Source organism: Cyanistes caeruleus, chromosome 16 (assembly GCF_971803275.1).
Source record: "Cyanistes caeruleus chromosome 16, bCyaCae1.hap1.1, whole genome shotgun sequence".
NCBI lineage: Eukaryota > Metazoa > Chordata > Aves > Passeriformes > Paridae > Cyanistes > Cyanistes caeruleus.
This window is the reverse complement of record NC_141716.1, coordinates 3,340,346-3,360,076: the sequence shown is the minus strand read 5'-3', so window position 1 is coordinate 3,360,076 and position 19,731 is coordinate 3,340,346. Positions and strand designations below refer to the sequence as shown.

The 19,731-nt window shown below is 40.0% G+C and overlaps 1 protein-coding gene across 1 annotated transcript in view; it reads right to left on the bottom strand.

Annotated features, from left to right (window-relative positions):
- Window positions 1-2,794: 2,794 nt before the first annotated feature.
- Window positions 2,795-19,731, bottom strand: part of VAPB (VAMP associated protein B and C) — a 33,302-nt gene continuing 16,365 nt past the window's right edge. The window contains exons 3-6 of the mRNA XM_086852986.1: window positions 12,425-12,528; window positions 10,137-10,217; window positions 8,798-8,974; window positions 2,795-6,660 (exon numbers count right to left, since the gene is read on the bottom strand). Of these exons, the coding sequence (XP_086709112.1) occupies window positions 6,499-6,660; window positions 8,798-8,974; window positions 10,137-10,217; window positions 12,425-12,528 (524 nt within the window). The 3' untranslated portion in view covers window positions 2,795-6,498. The remainder of the gene's footprint in view (window positions 6,661-8,797; window positions 8,975-10,136; window positions 10,218-12,424; window positions 12,529-19,731) is intronic.

Genomic DNA, 19,731 nt, shown 5'->3' with positions numbered 1-19,731 from the left:
GGAAACACACGTGGGTCTTAGTAAACTCTTCCACATTCACTTCTCTTAGAATACTTTTTAAAAAGATTAATCTTTTTTTAACCACTCCAAAAAGCAAAAATAAACTAATTTCCAAAGTCTCAAACAATTTTCTGGCTTCCTGCACTGAGACTGAGCCTTCAGTACCTTCTTTAATATCACAATCTCCTCAGACAAGCTGCCTTTCCAATTTTCTGCTTCTTTAGCAGGTGCAGAAGTTTAAAGTGTGAGCCAAGTCTGCCAGACAAACAGTCCTGGGTCTGACACACAGCTCAATTAACAGTAACTTATTTTTCCAATTAACCACCTTCATGCCTCCCTGTTTAAAATACCTTGGAATGCATTTATGCATTCTAGATTTCCCAGATAAAATGAAATAAAAAAAATCTGAAGCACTTTTGGATACATTAACAGCACTGTGCTACTGCTTTGTTTGAGAAACACTCCACATGGAATAAATAAATGCACTGCACTGGAACAGCAGGAGGAAGCTGGAGACAGAAAGGACATGGGTGACAAGACTTGTTGCTCCAAACTCCACAAAGAGTGATGAGGAAGAAAAGAGGAATCAGGAGGTGAGTGTGGGATGGGGAAAGGCATCCAGGAGCAGCCAGATCTCCATGCCAAGGGAGAGAGAGCCCTGCCAGGCAGCCTGGGGCAGCCAGGGCTCCCTGGGCCTCTTCTGGGATGGGCAGGTAGGGAAGAGCAAGCCTGGGAGGGTGATGGGAAGAAAGAGACCCAGATGGAAAAGAGGCAGCAGGGAAGAACAGCATTTAAAGATGCTCAGCTGAACAGGACTTTCTGTGCCAAGGAGCAGTGAAGGAACAAGGATGACTTGGCCTGGACCAAAGCACTGAGGGAGGGAATGGAGAGAGATTTGACAGCTCAGGCAGAACAGAGCAGCAGGGAGATTGGGCAGCAGAGCCTCCAGCCCCCACAGAAATGCTCCTTTGGGCTCAGCACTGAGGCAGAGAATCCTGGCTCCAATCACACTTGTGTGTGGCCTCCCAGTGAAATGTGGAAACAGAAATTGCTGCTTCAGCTCTGAGTTCCTCCCCAGCACGCCAGGAGCTCAGGTCAAGAACGGGGATCCACACACGGAACACAAAGAATTCCCTGACACACACGTGGGTTACACCCAACACCACGGTGCCACGTTGGAAGCTCACGTTTTAAAAACCTATTTATATGAAAGTTAAGAGAAATTAGGGTTCTCCAAGTCCAGGCACACAAAGCTGGGCAGATTTGGACAATTTCTGAGTAGCATCAGCTCACTTTTTAATCACTGAAATGATCAGACACTGCAATGTACTCCCCAAACTCAGTGCACAAACCTGGTTCTGCCATTTCCTAACTCCTGAGTGCTTGACTTTGTACAGCCTTAATAAAGGTCTTTTAAAAGTAGCTCTCTGTGGGTAATTGTGTGTGGGACATTTGCCAAACTAAACATAAGGGAGTTCAAGAGGCTTTTCTAATCTTGTGAGTTTATCCACTAAAGAAAAAGATTTGATTAAAAAAATGAAGTACAGCTGAACTGGGAACAATACTTTACTACGGGCTGTTCTTCATAGGCACTTCAGAATCTTGAAAAAAACCCCACAAAATTAGGAACTTATTAAATCAGAATGAAATGTACCAATGCAGAAACATAAACAGAAATGCCAGATGTGTAATGTCAACTTATAATACACAGCTTCAATTAATTCTTCTTAATTCATTTGTTTTCTTAACTTCTTTTGTTTTGCTCTCTGGGAAAGGCCATTTTCTAATGACAGATCACAGGAGGAAAGAGCCAAAGTTCAGGTTTACTCCAAGGAAAAGCAGCCTTGTTTCTGTGCTCACAGAGCCTGCATCCCTTTTGTACTTTTTTGTACTCTCGCAGAGGCTTCAGGACAAACTCTGACCTGGATTGGGAGGCAAAGAGATCTACATGGAAGTTTATTAAAGGTTTCAAAGTTTTACTCTTCAAGCACAAATGTGAAATTAATTATTGAAGAGGAACTGAAGCCTCAGGAAATGGCAGTGAGTGACAGGCACAGTCACTCGGCAAGTGTGCAGGTGCGTGCTCATTGGAGTATCACGTGCAAGATTCCTGGCTGGCTCTCACTTGTGTTACTTTAAAAATAATCTTCATTTATCCAGTAAAAAAACTCAACCCATTAATCAACCAACTTTTATAGTTAAGCAGATTTGAGCAGTGAAAACACAATTACTTTGTTCCGTGAAGCACATCTTCTCAACATCCTGAACACATCAGCTGAATTTCACTCACCACCTGTCACTTCTCAGCTTGCTCACTTGGGCCATGGATGCTCCCCCATTCCCAAACCATGGCACAGTGGCTCTCCAGGCCCTGAGCAGCACCAGTGCAGCACCAGTGCAGCACCAGAGCAGCTGTGACCCAGCCACAACAAACAGGAGCGTTCAGTGTTATTTTACAGGGGCTTTAATTTCAAACAGAGGGATTTTTGGCGCTGCTTTTTTCCTTGTTTACTTTATATAGAAAACAGAACTCAGGATATGGAATTTCAGGACATCACACAGGGCAAGAGAAATAAAGTTTCAAACTCGAGAGCATTACAGTGAAGCCATTGTTGTGCCTGAAAATTAAAGACATTCCACTGAAGGGCCAGAAGTGCCATTTTCTGAAGAAAAGGGATGACAGTTTTCTTCCACTGGGCAATGCAACATCAAGTATGTCAAGACATAACTGATCCACTCCTTGTGCACACCACGATGTAAAATTGCTGACAAGAATTGCAAGTTCACATGTGCAGCAGATACAAACCCTTCATAGTTTATTGATGAAAAGAAATTCTAGTGAATTGCAAAGTGAAGTTCCAACTTTATCCCACTAACAGCATTTCAGGAGGAAAAAGTAACACCACCATCGAGCTTTACAATCCTGTATTTTTAGAAAATGACATTATGGTACATCAATCCCCATCAACATAACAACATGACATGATCTTGCTCTTCAGCCCCCAGGCTACTCCCCAGTAACCTGAGTTGGTCCTGGCTTGCACATGCAGCTGTTCCAGCTGTGCATTCCCAGCTGACAACTGCCAATGCACAGCAATAGTTATGATCATTCATGCACGGAGTATTTGCTTTAAGAAGTGGAGAACTACATAAAAATAGAAGAAACCATTTTCCATCTGTTTCTCAGCACTAAGCTTCAAGACATTTCAGGTATCTGTTTATCCCAAATTTGCCCGAAGAGTGCACCAAGCAGCCTCTACTGGGTGTTACAAAAATCAACAATAAATGTGCAAGTGGTCATCTTAAAGTAACAGCAAGGACAATAATTAGATTAGTAATAACTTGATTTCTACTACCATGAATCAACCACAGGTTTCTAGTATCTGATGTTGTGTGAGGACCCCAGACAATAATCTTATTTAGAAACTCTACATTTTGTGCACAACTTCCTAAGATGTACAATGTCCTTCAGAATAATTCACTTCCTGTGAATACTTCATGAGAACATTTGCTCTTGTGTTGCCATGAAAGGAACAACTTACAAAAAGAGCCAGGTGGCTTAAGAATATCCATCCAATCTATATTTGCACTCTATCTACAAACTGGCCTTTTAGGAACTTTGGAAGAAAAAAAATTCCTTAAAAATTCTCTCTACTGCCTATGAAAGAAGGGTTTGGTCAAACAGGGAGTGAGAATGCCCCTGCTCAGTCATTTTATTTCAAGCTCAGCAAAGCAAAGCATTACCCAGACAATTCAGGGCTACTGTGTTCAGGCTCTTGTCAAAAATTGTGAGGGAAAACTGCAGGATTTTGTTAAATTCCAAAATACAAGCAGTTGATTTAAGAGTTTTGTTTAGGACTAATAGTGTGGGTCAGCCCAGCTGCAGGCTACAGATGTTACCAACACTGAAATCCTCTCCTGGTCTCCCTGATCAGTGTTTGAAGGGAATCTGGAAAAGCATGAGAGGGTTTTCTGGGACCTCTTTATGATCCTGGAGCACAAACACCAGGAACAACTTTGCTCATGAACGATCTACAGTTCCAGGCTGGCACAGATCACCAAGAAGTGACTGCTGAGCACTGGGGGAGGACAGAGTTGCTGCTGGCTTTGCCCTGGGCCAGCAAAGGCAGCTGTGGTAGCTTACACTGGGTGTAAAACCTGCCTGGAACATTACTCCAGATATCCTCACAGGAGACCAGTTTAAACCTATATTTCTCCCCCTTTATCCTGCAAAGACAGTGTTTTTTGGTTTTTTTTTTTTTATACCAACCTCTTCTAGGCTATTTTAAAGCAGAACAAAGGACTCTCAAAAAACTTACTTTTTTTTCGAAGTGAATCAAAAATTCTGATAAGAGAACAAGATATTTACAGCCACTTAAAAAAAAACCCTACTTCATATCTCAGTCTCCCTTCAGCAAACGTTTTCTCCAATATAGTCTTCAAAGCCATGAAAATGAATTTTACAGTATCACTCACAACCTTGTCTTTCTGAAAAGAATGCTTCATTAGAAAGTTTTCTTCAGCTTCTACTGTCCAGGCAGTATCTTATTCTTGATCATTTCTGCCCAATTTGTCCCATAAACTCCCTGCTTTGTCCTTTCCAGCTCATCTCCCACCTGCCCTGCCCTCTGCAGCCAGGCTGCAGTGGCTCTGGCCCTTCCCTCTGAGCAGACAAGGCACCAGCACATTAAAATGCTAAAAATCCACCTCTCCTTTCTATTGAATCTCCTAGAAATACTTCCAGACTCATGTTCATAAGCTGAACACAAAGTTATGGGAGGGTTTTCCACCTATTTTCTTCTTAAGCCTCAGATAAAATTTAATTTATTTGCACTTGCAGAGGAGGAAGCCCTTGAGACACAAGTGGGGCAAACATAAAGGTCAAGGAGTGCAGCAAACAGGCTGCAGCCCCGACAGCTTTCTCACAGAATCCCAGGGATAGGGAAGGAATGACAGAAGTCATTTTTAAAAGACTCAGCTTCATCTTGTGATATGCTTCAAAAAGATTTTGCCACTGAATGTTTTTGGGTCTACCTTTTAAGAATAGATGTGAATTTACCTGCTCAAAAACTGTTTCATCTACTGAATCCATCGTGTTAATCACACAGTTTGTTTATACACCTTGTGGTAAAAGAAGCTTAGAAACAAAATCACCTTATTCTGAAGATGCTGTCAAGTGTCTGAACTCCTGAACCAAACTAACCTGGAAAGAGGGATGTTACCTTGTACTCTGAACAACTTTTGTGTCAGGCTCATGATGGGGTGGTTTGGTTTGATTTTAAAATTAGTCTGGAAAAAAAGAAATTCACCCTGAAATAAGACTGCAAGTTTCCTTATGCCATGAACAAAGCTGACAAGAGAACACTGTTTCCTCCCCACCTCTAAAACTGTGAGAACAGGACAAAAGTAACAAAGGAAACATTAATTTGGGGGCTTTATTTAATTTTTCTTTTCTTTTTTTTTTTCTTTTTTTAAGATGCTACATAGTCAAACAAGATTGGTCTTTTTACGGCATAGGACTAGTTTACTACTAATATTTTTGTTTCTCCCCTAGATAGACTTATTTACATACAAAAACAGTTTCCTGACCACTGTTTCCCCAATGCTCAGATGATCAAAACTCCCAACAATTGTGTAGTGCCCAAAACACCAGGAGGCAGAAGAATCTTGCATCACTACAGCAGCAAATTTTTAGTTCTTGTCACTGGCTTTGAACAGGAGCCTTTTCATACCACAAAGTATTAGTCAATTTTCGTGACAATAAGGAAACATGAGATGAAATACATTAAATAAGTCAAATATGCATTAAACATCTCTGAATAACATTTTAATTCAACTAAATGAACCAACAGCAATGTAGCTTGGTCCCTTGGTGAGAACAAGGCATTGACCTTTATTCTGAACGAGCCCCTTGGTGCTGCCCAGCTCCCTCAGTGCTGACACAGACAAGGCTTTGCAGCTTCTCACTACTCATTTAAGTGCCAAGAAATTGGTAACTTGCACAGAGTTGAAGACACTGACAGAAACTGTTAAATTCATGAGCAGAATGGTGGATTAACGTATTTTACAGAAATTATCAACACCTCCTGCCTAACCCAGCTCCAAACATCCCTAGGGCCAGCTCCAGCACTGGAGGAAGAGGTTTTTCTAGTTTTCCTTTTTTTTTTCTTTTTTTTTTTTAAAAAGAGGTAATCCAGCAACATGTACCAGGGTCTAAGAATGTTTAAAATGACATATACAATATTCCATTGTAGTGTTAAATCAGGATTTTCTCCCCCCTTCATCACTGAAGCATATTCTCTTTCATTCATACCCTCACCGTACATTTTGAACTTTCTAGATTATGTTACATAGTATTTGTGCAGGGGTAATTTAAAGGCAAGACCTGTGAGATGTCATACATTAATTTTTTTTTTTTTTAAACATTGTTATGAATAAATTTAATCCAATGATATGGCAGAACCATCAAACCAATTTACAATTTCCAGCATGCTGCCTCTACAAGGCTATTTTTCCTATAATTACACCAAAGACAAAGAACAAAACCACCAAAGCAAGTAGTCTGGAGCTGAGCCCTTCGTCCTTGACAGCAGCTGCAGAAGGAGATATTGGGCTGTTTGTCGGGGGTAGTATCTTCCTCATCCGCAGTCCATCTTCTTCCTAAAGGAAGAGATATTGATTGTTTCTACAAAAAAAAAAGCCTTAAATATTCACCCTTCTCGTATTTATTGAGGTGGGTGTTATAGAATAGGTGAAAGTGAATTTACAGCTAAGTTAGGGGTCTGTTTCCTGAATAACCCTGAGAAAGAAGGGTAGAGAGGCAGCAGAGGAAAGCCACACGCTCTTGGAAGTTTTGTCCTGCTAAGGGAGTGGGGAAGCACTGAGGAACCCTGCAAGAACTGTCCAGAGACGGCTCCAGAACTTCTGAAAAATGATGGAGCAAATGCCATGAAGGTGCTTTTCTTGCTCTGTAAGCAAGTAAGGTGCTGCTGGGGAAAATGTTTCTCAGTATAACTAAGATGAAGTTGCACATTTTTCACAAGCCAAGGCAATTAGATTCCTCATTCCCCATGTCAGATGTCACAAGCAGATCTTCCCAGCCCTTGAAGGGAAATCAGTTTCCCCCATCATATTAATGCTGACATTTTGACATGGACCTAATGGCAATAATTAGGATATTTTCTTGATCGGGCTTTGGCAGCTCACCTGATTTAAAGATGAGACAACAGATAAAACAATGTAACACCAGCAGATATTCTCATTTCAAGTGGGGATGACGCTCCTGTCACATCTCTCATCTCTCCCTGATGTGTTGTGCAGCACAGCTGTGTGTTAGCACACTCCAGTCACACACACACACACTCAGGAGAGGGGCAAATGAGTCTTATGACTCAATTTGTGTCCAGCTGAAGCAGCAGTGTTAGACTTTTTAATGTGATACAGTATTATAGTGCAAAAGTGTAAGGCACCAAAGCAAAAGTCTCCAGTCTATACTTAAAAAAATACTCAAGAAACAAAATTGTAATGAAAGTTACTGCAGCCTTAAAAATTGTCAGATAAGTGAAGTTCAAAGGGCTCAGGGTATGTCAGTGTTTCTCACTTTTGAATTTAAAGGGGCATCTATATGATCTCAAGGTGAACTTATTTTTTTATTAAAAATTTATTTATTAACTCACTGAAAGCCACAGGATACCAAATACCTCACTGCTGCTCCTATTCTGAATGGGGACATCTGACTTTTGTAAACAACAAAATGTTGTTCACATACAACACACTTTCTATAGAAACAAAAAATTGTCATTTAAAATATTTTAATTTCCTTCTGACAGTGACCACAGCCTGACACTGACAGCACCTGGTAGCAGGCAGTGATTTAGCATCGCTTTCTGATGTTTTACAGATGTTTTCAACACTCCACAAAGGGAACAAAGAGCTCACCCATCGAGGACGTTACTGTAAGACATCAGCTCAATTCTAGATAGCTCCTGTAGAGTGTTTATTCAAGACTGATTTGCAAATAAATTAAATAAAATCATACAGAACTTAAGAGTACTGAGTCGCTGGCAAAACAAGAACACAAGGAGAAATTAGGGTCATATCTGTTATGTACACATATTATTTCTGTGCAAAACAAAACTGTTTTCAAGAATTCCTTCATGCATCAGCCAGCCAAGCAGCATCAGAGCTGAGAGAACAGAGCTCCTTTCACTGGGCTGCAAGAGTCACAGCATCCACACTTTCCTTGGTGCTGATATCTATGGAAGTAGACACTTACAGCAAATCAAACTACTGTAAAAAGAATTTTTCAGCAGAGTGATAAAGGCTTCTCAATTACTGGTTTTCCCAGCCATGTGCTGCATATGACAGGAAGCCCATTTCCCATTCATCTGTCTTAATTTGGCCATTTCAGCAGCACATTACAGGTGCAATTACTGAAACACTCAGTATTTGCACAACACTGCCCTCAAGCTCTCATCGGTTTGGGAGATGGGGCCAAGTCCAACACTGAATGCTTAATTCAGACTGAGAAATTAGGTGGGAAAAGAAAAAAAGAGGGGGAATTCAGTGCTCTGGGTTGCTACCCAATCACCTTCTGTGACTGCATGACTTGTGCCTCCTTTCAAAGGAACCATTGATTTCAGCACCTTCTCAGAGTTTACAAAGAAACCTGAATTATCTTTTACTTTATAGACAATATTAAAATATTGTGCTAAGGTCAGGTAACCAAACCTTTAAGATGGAAGCTTCTTTTTCAGGAAAGGGGTAAATCTGAAAAGAAAACAACAGCAATCTTTACCTTAAACTGTTTATTCTCCTCCCGTAACCTCTGAACTTCTATTTGAAGCCTCTTATAGTCTTCCATTACTTTCTTAACTTCAGAGTCATCCAAAGGAGAACTTATTGATTTAGACATTACAGAGGAATCTGTCTTTGTTGCAGTTGTGGATACAATTTTATTTATTTCTATGTCATGCTGTTAAAAAAGGATAGAGTGATTTTTGGTTAGTTATTAACACCACACCACACACCTGATATAAAGGAGGAGAATCAGGTAAAATTGGCTGTGCACACCTGACACGTGCCTGTATCAAAAGAAATAAACAACATTTTGCTTTCTGAAACTTTACTGCTAGCCCAGAAAACACCAGACCAGCAGCAATAAGTGAAGACAGAATGACCTCAACTTTTCAGACCTAGCATATACAGAAATGTCCCTAAAATCCATGGTCTCCTCACCCTTCCCTCCCCAGGCACAGCACAAGCAGCTACTGCAGGAGCCAGGACAGTGCTGTAGCTCCCTCCTCCTTCACTCTCCTCTCCTCACCTCTGTGTTTCTGTGGGGATGGAGGAATTTGCAATCCAAGTTGGGAAACCAGGTTCAGACCTCCAAACCCTGCTCCCTCTCCTGGCCTTTGGATCTTCTCCATGCTCTGCACTTCAGAAAGGGTCTCCCATGGAAACAAACCTCTCCCCACCCAAACAATTACATAATCCTAATTACAGACTGTTCAGTGCAAGGTAGAATGACTGTGCCTTTAGTACCTGCACACTAGGAAGCATTCTTCAGTTTATCAATCCTTTATCAGTTTTATATACTGGACAATACATATTTCCATTACAAATTAGTGTGTCTATTATCTTAACAAGAAACAATCCAACAATATTATAGCTGACAATTTCAATATAATTCCTAACTGCATGTGTCTTCCTCATCGGCTTTCTATCAATTTACTTGACAAAATCAGAGCTGTACCAAGGAAGTGTTGGACAGGCAAGTTTATACTGCTGATGGTTATAACTGCTTCAGCATAAACTCTGAGCTTCACGATCAGCATCTTAAATTTTTTCTTAAGTATTCTTTATCCTGTGACCTTTTGCTAAATTAAAACAGATCTACTAAAAAATTGCTTTGTGCTACTGTTGCACTTACCAAATTCAAACTGGCTGCTAGTTATAACAAGGATTATCTAGATTTTAAATAGTTTACATTGTGTTTTTAAAGGGTGATGCTATCCAGGCAGTGAAACAGAGGGTTCTGTCTTGTGCTTATATAGCTGTCTGTACAAACATGCCATTTTACAGGATTTACTGTGGTATTAAGTTAAGTCACTCAATATGCATCTGAAAATACTCACAGGCTTATCATTTTCTGCTGGTAGCTCAAACACACACCTAAGTTTCGAATCCATGAGTTCTTCTGGTTTTGCTTCTTTCCACTGGAATAAGTTAATATTAATTTCATATTAAACATATTAGTACAATCAGGCAGATTGGAAATGCAGTGCATTATGTAAACAATTCACATCATTTCACTCACAAAGAACCCACAGGTGTTTATCACACTACCATTAACCATATATAGGATGAAAAATGAGATCAAAAACACAACTGAGTGGTATCATAAAGACAGACCAGATACTATGAAGCAAATAATTGTAAATAGTCTGAAACTTCCACAGGTAATTTATGAGAGAACTGGGAGCTGTGTCAGAGTAATTAGCAGAGACAGGGGGAATTATGAGCCTGCTTAAAAAGAAGAAAAAAAATAGTAAAAGGAGGGGTGAATTCAAAGGAAGGGAAAGACAACAAACCAGCAAATAAATCACAGAGTGAGCTCTCAACTCTCTGCACAGTGGAGTTCATATTCAAACTTTTCAAATTTCGCATGAGCTTTTCTCCCCAACTGGAATGAACTACAGGACTGCTCTTCTCCCTCCTTTTCCACATCCTTATTTTTCAGCATCAACATATGAACAGCACCAGATGTGCTACATACAGAGGGATAACTTTCCCTCACCCCTTCTCTCCCCTTCAGCTGGGGAGTCTGCCATAAACAAGATTCCTTGCAACCTTTTTAATAGGGATCAGCAGTAATAAATCTTTGCTCAGTATCAGCTGTAACCCTGAAGTGAAAAGATTTATTCTCAGTGATAATAAACAGCAAGAAGTGTGTACACTTATATCCTGGAGTTCTCACGTGCTCCTCTTCATTTTGACCATCCTCCTGGTAGCTTGGTATTCCTCAGCCTATCTCAAGTAGGTGACAAATTATGGCTAAGCCCATGCAACCTGGAGTAGTATTTAACTCATCCTAAATAGCTGAATCGTAGTTCAGCTCTTCTGGGGCTGAAGTCAGTTCTATTTTAAGTTCCTTGGCTGCCTGTGAAGTGTTGAAAGCTTTACAGTACTCCCATAACTGGTCTCACCTGTTCATCCAGAATAGGAAGAGATCTGGATAGTGGTAACAAAACTGAGAACTGATCAAAGTGTTACAGAAAAAGGAATTGTATTGGTCTGGAGAGCTCTGGAATACTGAAAGGCCCATCTAGGTACTAAAAACATTCTTTGCCAGCAGAATAACATTTGTCATGGTATAAAGTAACTCATAAAAATTAAAGAGCTCGAAAGAAAGGCAGACTGACTTATCTTTCTAGTGATGCAGACATTTTATTACTATTGCTGTTTCTCCCACTGGAATCTTATTTTGAACCTATTAAACAAATATTGTTCCATAAATCAGTTTCAGAAGGGAAATTATTAACCTGCAGAGTGCCCTAGCTTTAAGAAGCTATTTAAAAGAAGACACAAATTATAAAGACACTGTAGAGTATTTTTGGGTTGGCTTTTTTGTTTTTAAATAGCACACACAAGCCATACACTTCTAGAGTAATGGTCTTTTTCCTTTTCACATTGTGTCCTCAATAGCCACCGAGTGTTCTCTCAAGCTAACAAAAGCTGGGCTACAGAGAGCTTCCTTGTGCCTTCTTCTGGGGGCAAATCTTGCTGTTAAAGGAAAGCCAGCAGTTGACATAATGGTTTACTCCTTTGCAGGTTGTCTTACTGTAGTCTGACATCTTACTTTTATGTCTTTTGTCCTGCTCTGCTCCAGCACCTACATATTTCTATTGCTCTCATTTGTAACCCACAGGACAGAATCTGAGGGCCTTTTATTTACAAAGCCACAGCCATAGGTAGGGATAAAGAAAAATAAAATAGTTGTAAATAATCCTCTTGCATCTTGCAAAAGAAGCTGCTCAAGACACAAGACTGAGAGTAGATGCATAAAATACAAAAGATGCCACCGACTCAGAATATATTCTGTATATCCTCAGAATATATGGTTCAAGCTGGACTTTTCTAGAGAAGGATATATAGCAACAAACTGCAATATATGTTTCATGGCTTGGCATCCCATTACTAACAGTGGCTTCCTAAAGAAGTAACCAAAGACAACAACTCTCAGTGCAAGATTCCTGGGGCTCAAAATAACAGAAAACTCCTTGCCATGGAGAGATGGAAATCTGGAAAAGGATTTCAAGGACCATTCCAGCATGGTTTGACAAAAGCCCTTAAACAACAGTCAAAGGACTTACAAAATTCTACAATTAGAAAGAAATCCATTTTAATTAATTTCAATACTTACTACTGCTTCCATATCTGAAGTATCAGCTGGAGCAAACATAGACTGAACCATAAACTTGTGTTTACTTTTCTCATTAGGGTCATAGTCAAAAGGCTGTAGCATCACTGGAAGAAAAAAACCCAGAACACATTGCATTAACATTGCTCTGGTGCAGAGTCCTGCACTGATGACACAGTTACCAGATTTCAGAAAAACAAACATTAAAATGGTTTCAAGTTGTTGTTTATGATCAAAACAGCAGTTGAGCTCAGGAACCTCACTTTAAACCAGAATTTTGGAAGGAGGTAAGAGAAACAGATTTCCTCACTCTGTCTAGACTTTGGTCTGAGAATTCTGGAAATGCTGATCACTCTACAATATTCTGTACACAGCTATGGCAAGATAACAATAGTAATTTGAATAGAAATAGTAAGAGAAAATAGGATCATTTACATATCTTCTGGGACAGAGGGAAAAATTTTCCAAGACAGCATCTTTTTGTCTTGTTCCATCCTTGGGGCAGAAGTAACAAGCTTTTTGATGAGCTATACACACAATATTGCTGATGGTGCCCAAGAAAAGCCACAGAGGCAAAGTCAAACTTTGTAAACCTTGAGGTTCGAGTCCTGAGATGGAAATTTCCTCTACCAAATTCAAGAGTCTCATGGTATTAGTTTTATCAAGCAGAAGTATTTTGCTTCCACAAATAAGTTACTGACTGTTTGTTACCAATTTATAGCTGGAAGTTTATAGTTAAACGTGATGCAAACTTTGCCTATGAAAGGTATGCAAGGAATGCATTTCTATTCATTCAAAGAATCAAAAGCACTCCAAAATTTACTTACAAAATGACTCTGTTTAGGGGGCAGAGAGGAAGGAGGAGCAGGTTTAGGGTGGGTGTGGGCTTTAATTTAATTTTTTAAGCAATACTGGGAATTTCCATGTCTTTGCTTTTGGGTTAAAGCAACCCAAAGAGGGACAGTTGGATATTCCACTTACATGGGATATTCTTTAACCACAGTGGTGACTTGGAACCCCCACATTTTCAAGTGACACCTGGATATTCAGCTATAGAGACATTAATAAACATGAGCCTGGCTTCACCATGAGACAGAACACGTGGAAATAACCAAAGCAATTTACACAAAAGTGTTATTAGACCCTGCAAAAAGCCACCACCTCCTCAAATGAAAAACTAAGCTTGCAAATACTGTCATTACTGCTAACAGAGAAAAATGGTGTAAGGTTTAAAAAAAATCACATTTTATGACCTGTCTTACTTCAGCCCCTCGATTCAATCACTAAGAGAAGCAGTTCAAGAATTAGGACCATTTTCAAGTACTGGTGCTATTAACATTATGTGCCCAAATTCATGCACTAATTGCAGGGGTTTGTTGTATAAAAGCAATATCCAGAGATCCCATTTGTTGCAAATGAAGGCAAGTCAAACCAATCTGCCTCTCTTAATGAGCAGGGTATGTTATGGTTGTGCCATCTTTACTGTGCACACAATCTGTGGCCATCAACAACCACATGCCTTTTAAAGCCCAAAGAGAAGGCAGGCAATAAATTCTCTCAGATGAAGTGCTTTAAAAATTATTATACATTTTTAACTCACCTTGAAGTACTCGGATATTATTCCAAAATGAGTGTTTGCAAATTAACTGGCTACCTTTAAAACTATTTTCCAAACAGGAGTGACTGCACTGTGAAAGCACAACTATTTCAACACAGACACATCAATGAAAAGCAGCAGCATCGTTTTTCTCTTCTCTGTAGTACACACTAAAATAATTCCAATGTGTAAGATCCAACTGGATAGTCAGAACTTATTCAGCATTTATGAAACTTCTACAGATTGTGGCTTTTTCAGCTCGCTTTGCTGAGTGCAACTATCAGCTCATTTGAAACTCCTCATTTCCCAAGGGACAGTGCTGAATCCATCCTGGAATGCCAAATGATCGCTGCTCCATTCACTCAACCACAAGAGCCAGAGAGGGCTTGACAGCACAGACGTTGTTAGCACTTGTATTTTTAGATCAATACATGAAAGCCACATTGACACAAATTATTCTGCAAATGTCTTGTAAGCCAGATGGGAAGCTCAAAAATATGTACTTTTTTCAAGAGGAAACCAAACCATTTTAATATTTATCCACATACTATTGGGCTTTCTGTGAAAGATTAGTTTCATAAAACTGCCCTAATTGCTGGAGAAATTGCTACTGGGAATGTGGCTCCTTTGTTCTGAATGGAAATCACAAACCTTATGCAAAAATTATGTGAGAAGTGTGTTCCTACAAAATACTTTACCACATCAGTTGTCCCATCTGGTCCAAAGTTTCAGCTTTCATCAGTAATCAGAGTTTTAAGAAACAAAATTATTAATATGATCTTCAAGCTTACTGTCAGCAGCATCCATCAGGCAGAGATATATCTCAACCACTTCCCAAGCTGCTCACCCCACAGCTCAAGCACCAGCACTGTTTTACCACAAGCAAAAACTGCAGAGTCACTGAGAGACCATTGGACATCGGTTTTCTCACACATTCCTGCAATATCCTGCAATATTTTACACTCAGTAGAGGGCTAAGGAGAGGCACTGACCACCCAATATGCTCCTTCTTTTCCACAGAATAAACCAGCTTTCTCAAGAAACAGAGCAAATCTGAAGCAGAGAGCACCTTTAACACATGCAGATCTAGGATCTGTCCTTTCCAAGAGCAGAAGGAACAGAAAAGTCTCCCAGCTCAGTCAGCAACCTTCCTCTAGTTTCCATCTAAATTTATTAATGGCCTGTTTACTTGGTCCTGGACCAACACTGCCCTTATGCTGAAATACCAGAGGAGGGGAAGAGTCATTTACTTCTGGTGCCCTCCAAGACACCAATCACAGCAGCTCTTGGGCTCCTGGTAAACTTAAGCCAGGCTTGGTGGGTTCTCTCTAGGCCAGGCTCCCCATTCATCCTCTGCACCTGTTTTAGTTTGAGCTTCTCCATTTACACATGCAGGAAACTTTACTAGTGCCTTGAAGCATAGCATTTATGCCCTCTCACCTCTTCCCTTATCCAGATGTACGATGCCTTACTCACAGCCACATTATGTCAGCATTTTGCTCACCCCAATCAGGCCCCTTCATTTAACAAGCCTGTAATGCAGCAAGAGTATTTTACTCTCCAAATATGTGATTTTGCAGTTTTCCAAATGAAACTCATCCCATTTCTCTTACTGTAGCCTTCAAGGACACCTAATCCTTCTGCATATCTTCTATCTCCCAACTTTACAAGATCATCAGTTTTTAGTGTACTCCTTGTACCAGAACTGATTGTAAGATTAGGACCAAGAATCACTCTCAAGAAACATCACTAGTAGCTCCCTGCTATCACATTTCCATCCACATCACTGTTCATTCTTTACCAGCTCATTCAACAGACTATTATTAGTCAATCTATTTTTTCTTTTCTAGCTTTATCAATCATTTTCCCAAATGGCATTACATGGAATTCTTCATGGTCTGGATGGATCAAATCTACCACACTTATATCACATAAAATGCCCCAACCAGAAACAGGGGCAAGCCTCAAGATCCTTGTGGAATTCCATCAGCTCTGGCAGAGGTAAGCAAAAAACACTCACATCTATGGAAACTAACAGAATCCCACCTTTGTTTCACGTTTACATAAATAAACATAAAATTTCTGAAAATATTTCAATAATACTATTAAGTGTTGCGCTTGACAAGATCAAGATAGAATTTTAAAGCAGGTAGGCAAGAACAACCCAAAACTTGGCAACTTCTGCTGAGTCCTGGGAGATCTGTGGGAGCAGGGCACAGGGGTGACACCGCCAAGGAAAGTTTGGGAATGCAGCAGAGGATGAGACACAATCAGTGCCTGAGGGAATGGGGCAGACCCACTGTGACTGCAGAGCACAGGGCTGCAGCTCCATTCCTGCCTTTCTGAAGTCAGGCAAGCTCAGGAAAGACTAAAAATCTCTCCCCGGATATTCGACAGCAGCCCAAGGATAACGTCAGCCCCTCCTCACTTTCAGGAAGCATGTTCAGACTGCTCTCTTCAGTGGGACACTGTGCACAGATGGTACCATCTGCAATTCCTCTCTCCTCCCTATACATCTCACCAGCATCTGCTGCTATTCCTTCACTTTTCCTTTGTAATCCATTCATGGCTTTTATTGAAGTTTCAAAGCCACAAAATCAGCTATCTTTGCTGAAATAAGACGTGCTTAACAGCAGTGGAATGTGTGCAAATAGTCCTTTCCCAAGTATTGCAGCCCCAATGCAATGGAATCAGATGACAGTGCACACATACGCTTCCCGACAGTTACATAAACTCAGCTGTTAAAATTACATGCCATTATATAACAGGTGAAAACACGGGCTCCAAACCTGACATCCCAGCAGGCAGCACATGCTGACAGGGCTTCAAATGCTGGTATTTAGCAAAAGCTGAGATAATGGCATAAGAAGGCAGCATTTGAGACTTCACTAGATTAAAGTGAGCTTTATTTTTCTAGCATTTTGTACGTTTTTAAATGAGCCATCGTATTAGTGTGAAATAAAGTGAAGCTGCTGCCACTTAGAGCAAAATATCTTCTCATATACTTAAGGCAAAATAGTACAGACACAGTTTCACAGGAGTGTAACAAAGGCATCTGGTTACTACAGAGCAAGAAGGAAGAGGCTGTCCCAAATTCAGCTTCAGGCAATAATATTCTCTGAGACTAAAAAATGCATAGGCACTGATTTTTTGGAGACAAGGTGCAGCACCAATGCAGTGCTATCAGTGGCTGTGGCAAAGCCAGTCAGCAATTGTGAAGGGGACAGATTGTGTATAGTAAACAGAACCCAATTAGCTTAAGTGTCCAGAAGTTACTGTATTACTGTATTTTAATAATTTCTCATCAGTAGTATTTTCACTAGGCTTGGAAGAATTCAAGTCCTATTTATTCAAGTTCTATTTTTATGCCCTGTGTAAGACTTGAATTAAATGACTGAAAAGGTAACTGATTTAGAGGCAAAGCAACAAATTCTATTTATTTTTCCACTTCATTAACTCCAAAATCAGTCTTTTGTTCTCAAGCAATATTACTCCAAAGCAGAGGTTAAACACATCTTCCCCCCTTTCTCTGAATCTAAAAACAATTCTATTTTGCAAGTTAATGGAAGGCCCCTCTTTGATCCCTCCCACCCAAAGGATTCCATCTGCTGATCAAAACCAAAGACACTTCCATCCTCAAGTCCAAAATTAGGTCCCATGCATGGTCTGAAGGAGCTTAATATATTACCTAAGGAACAATGTAAGTGTGCTACTTGCATTTTAAGATAAAATGTCAGTGTAAGGACTGTCAATTTAAGATTGTTATTTATTACTACTGTTAATATCAGCATGGAAATATTAGAACACACATGTGAGCTGGGGATTAAATATACCACAGCCATTTTCCAAACTAACCAAATCATAAACGATTACTAATAAAGTTATCAAAAAAGTGAAATTCTGAAAGCTGTAGAAGCAAGAGCAAAGCACAGCTCAGGGTTAGCACAGCAGTCTCATAAGGAGATACTTCAGCCCTGGACTAGATCCACACTCTACCTGGTGTGCCACTGGGAAGGGTCAGGCTGGAAAGGTAAGCTGCTGGGAGCATAACAAGAGATGGTTCCTACACTTGCCTGCGCTGTATTTGCTCAAGGTGGAGCTAAGGGGCACTTGAGAGCAGAACTTTAAGAAACCACTTGACACTGAGATCAAGACAACATTTCAAAAAGCCTGGTAAGAGCTTGCAAAGGAAGCAGGCTTTTAATTTTCAAAGTTCATCTGCAAGATGAAAAGCATCCACATCTTTATAGCATGAAGATAATTTGTAGCTAGAAACCATGTTAATTTTCATTATCATTTCATTGATTTCAATGCATTTGATATGCTTGCCTGAAGCTAGTATAGATGACAGACAGCTTTACTTGGGAATTGTCCCGACTTTTAAAAATCTCCATTTCTCTCCAGAGAGCTTTTTCATTTACATATTAGTCATTTCAGAGCTCACTGGGTACGTGCTGGCCCTCTCCTGAAGCAGAAGTTCTTTGCCTGCCCCACCTGGAGCTCCCACACTTCCCTGGTTACCTCCTCACCGTGACATTCCCTTGGGATTAACTGCAAGGAAGGCACAATCCTGCAGCCCTTTGCACACTCAATTTGACACCACAGAAATCCCAAAGACAACAGATCAATCAGTGTGCAAATATGGACATGTATAAGAAGACTTACAGGATCAGAGTTGTTTAATTTTACAGTGCGAAGTGGCTTTGGGATAAATTTTTGTTTTGTTGAAACAAGCTCTCTCAAAGGGTGAGGTGTTTAAATATTTTACATTTTATTAAGGAAGAAACTAAACTCTTGATTTTGACATGTTGATTTTTTTCAAGTAAAAAGCAGTAGTTCTAGCTTCCTAAATTTTTTATCCCCGGCTAGAAGAGGTTGGTAGGAGCAAACTGTATAACCTATCAATAATACTTCTTATCATGCCAATATTAATTATTTTTGAAGAATGGCAAGGCAAATCTGCATGTTTAGAGAAATAATTTTCTTAACTAAAGCCTGACCTCATTCATCCAATATGCCTCAACTACATGCTTTGGTAGAATTCTTTATTGAGAATATGGATCAGAGAAGTCATTGAGAGAATATATTATCAGCAAGTGAATAATATACAGATATTCTGCTTGTGAGAATACTCAGCTCTTTATGCTTTCAAAGTAAGCCACTCCTTTGCTTTTCCATTACCAAACATAGGCAAGTCAAGAGCTACTGACTCATTAGAGAAAATCATTAACTTTTCCTATGCAACAGCAAAGATTTAGTCATTTGACATTTTTAACACCAAAGGATACTGTTCAAGGCACACAAAACAAGCATGGTTTGAAAGTAAATGTTTTCACTGTTGTTTAAATCAAAGGCAGTTTGGTATCAGCCCACACCAGTCTAAACCAGTGGCTATAGTCCACCCAGTTTTATTCTTCCCTCAATGTGCTCATCCAAGCACTTGTTTGACCCCATGGTGAGCTGGTTCAGGAAGTTAAGCTGGCAAAAAACTGTACAAAAATAATCCCATAGGGAGGGCAGGGCTGCAGCAGGACTGGTTTGGATATGCTGGCTGAGGCTGTTAATGAACCGTATCAATCTTTTATGTATTTCCGTCTTTTTCCTCTCCAAAACAAGATGTCAGACCAAACTTATTACTGCTAGACCAGGAATAAGAGAAGTAAGGATATATAAAATGGCTGCTTCTCCATGAAAACACAACCTCTTGGATTCA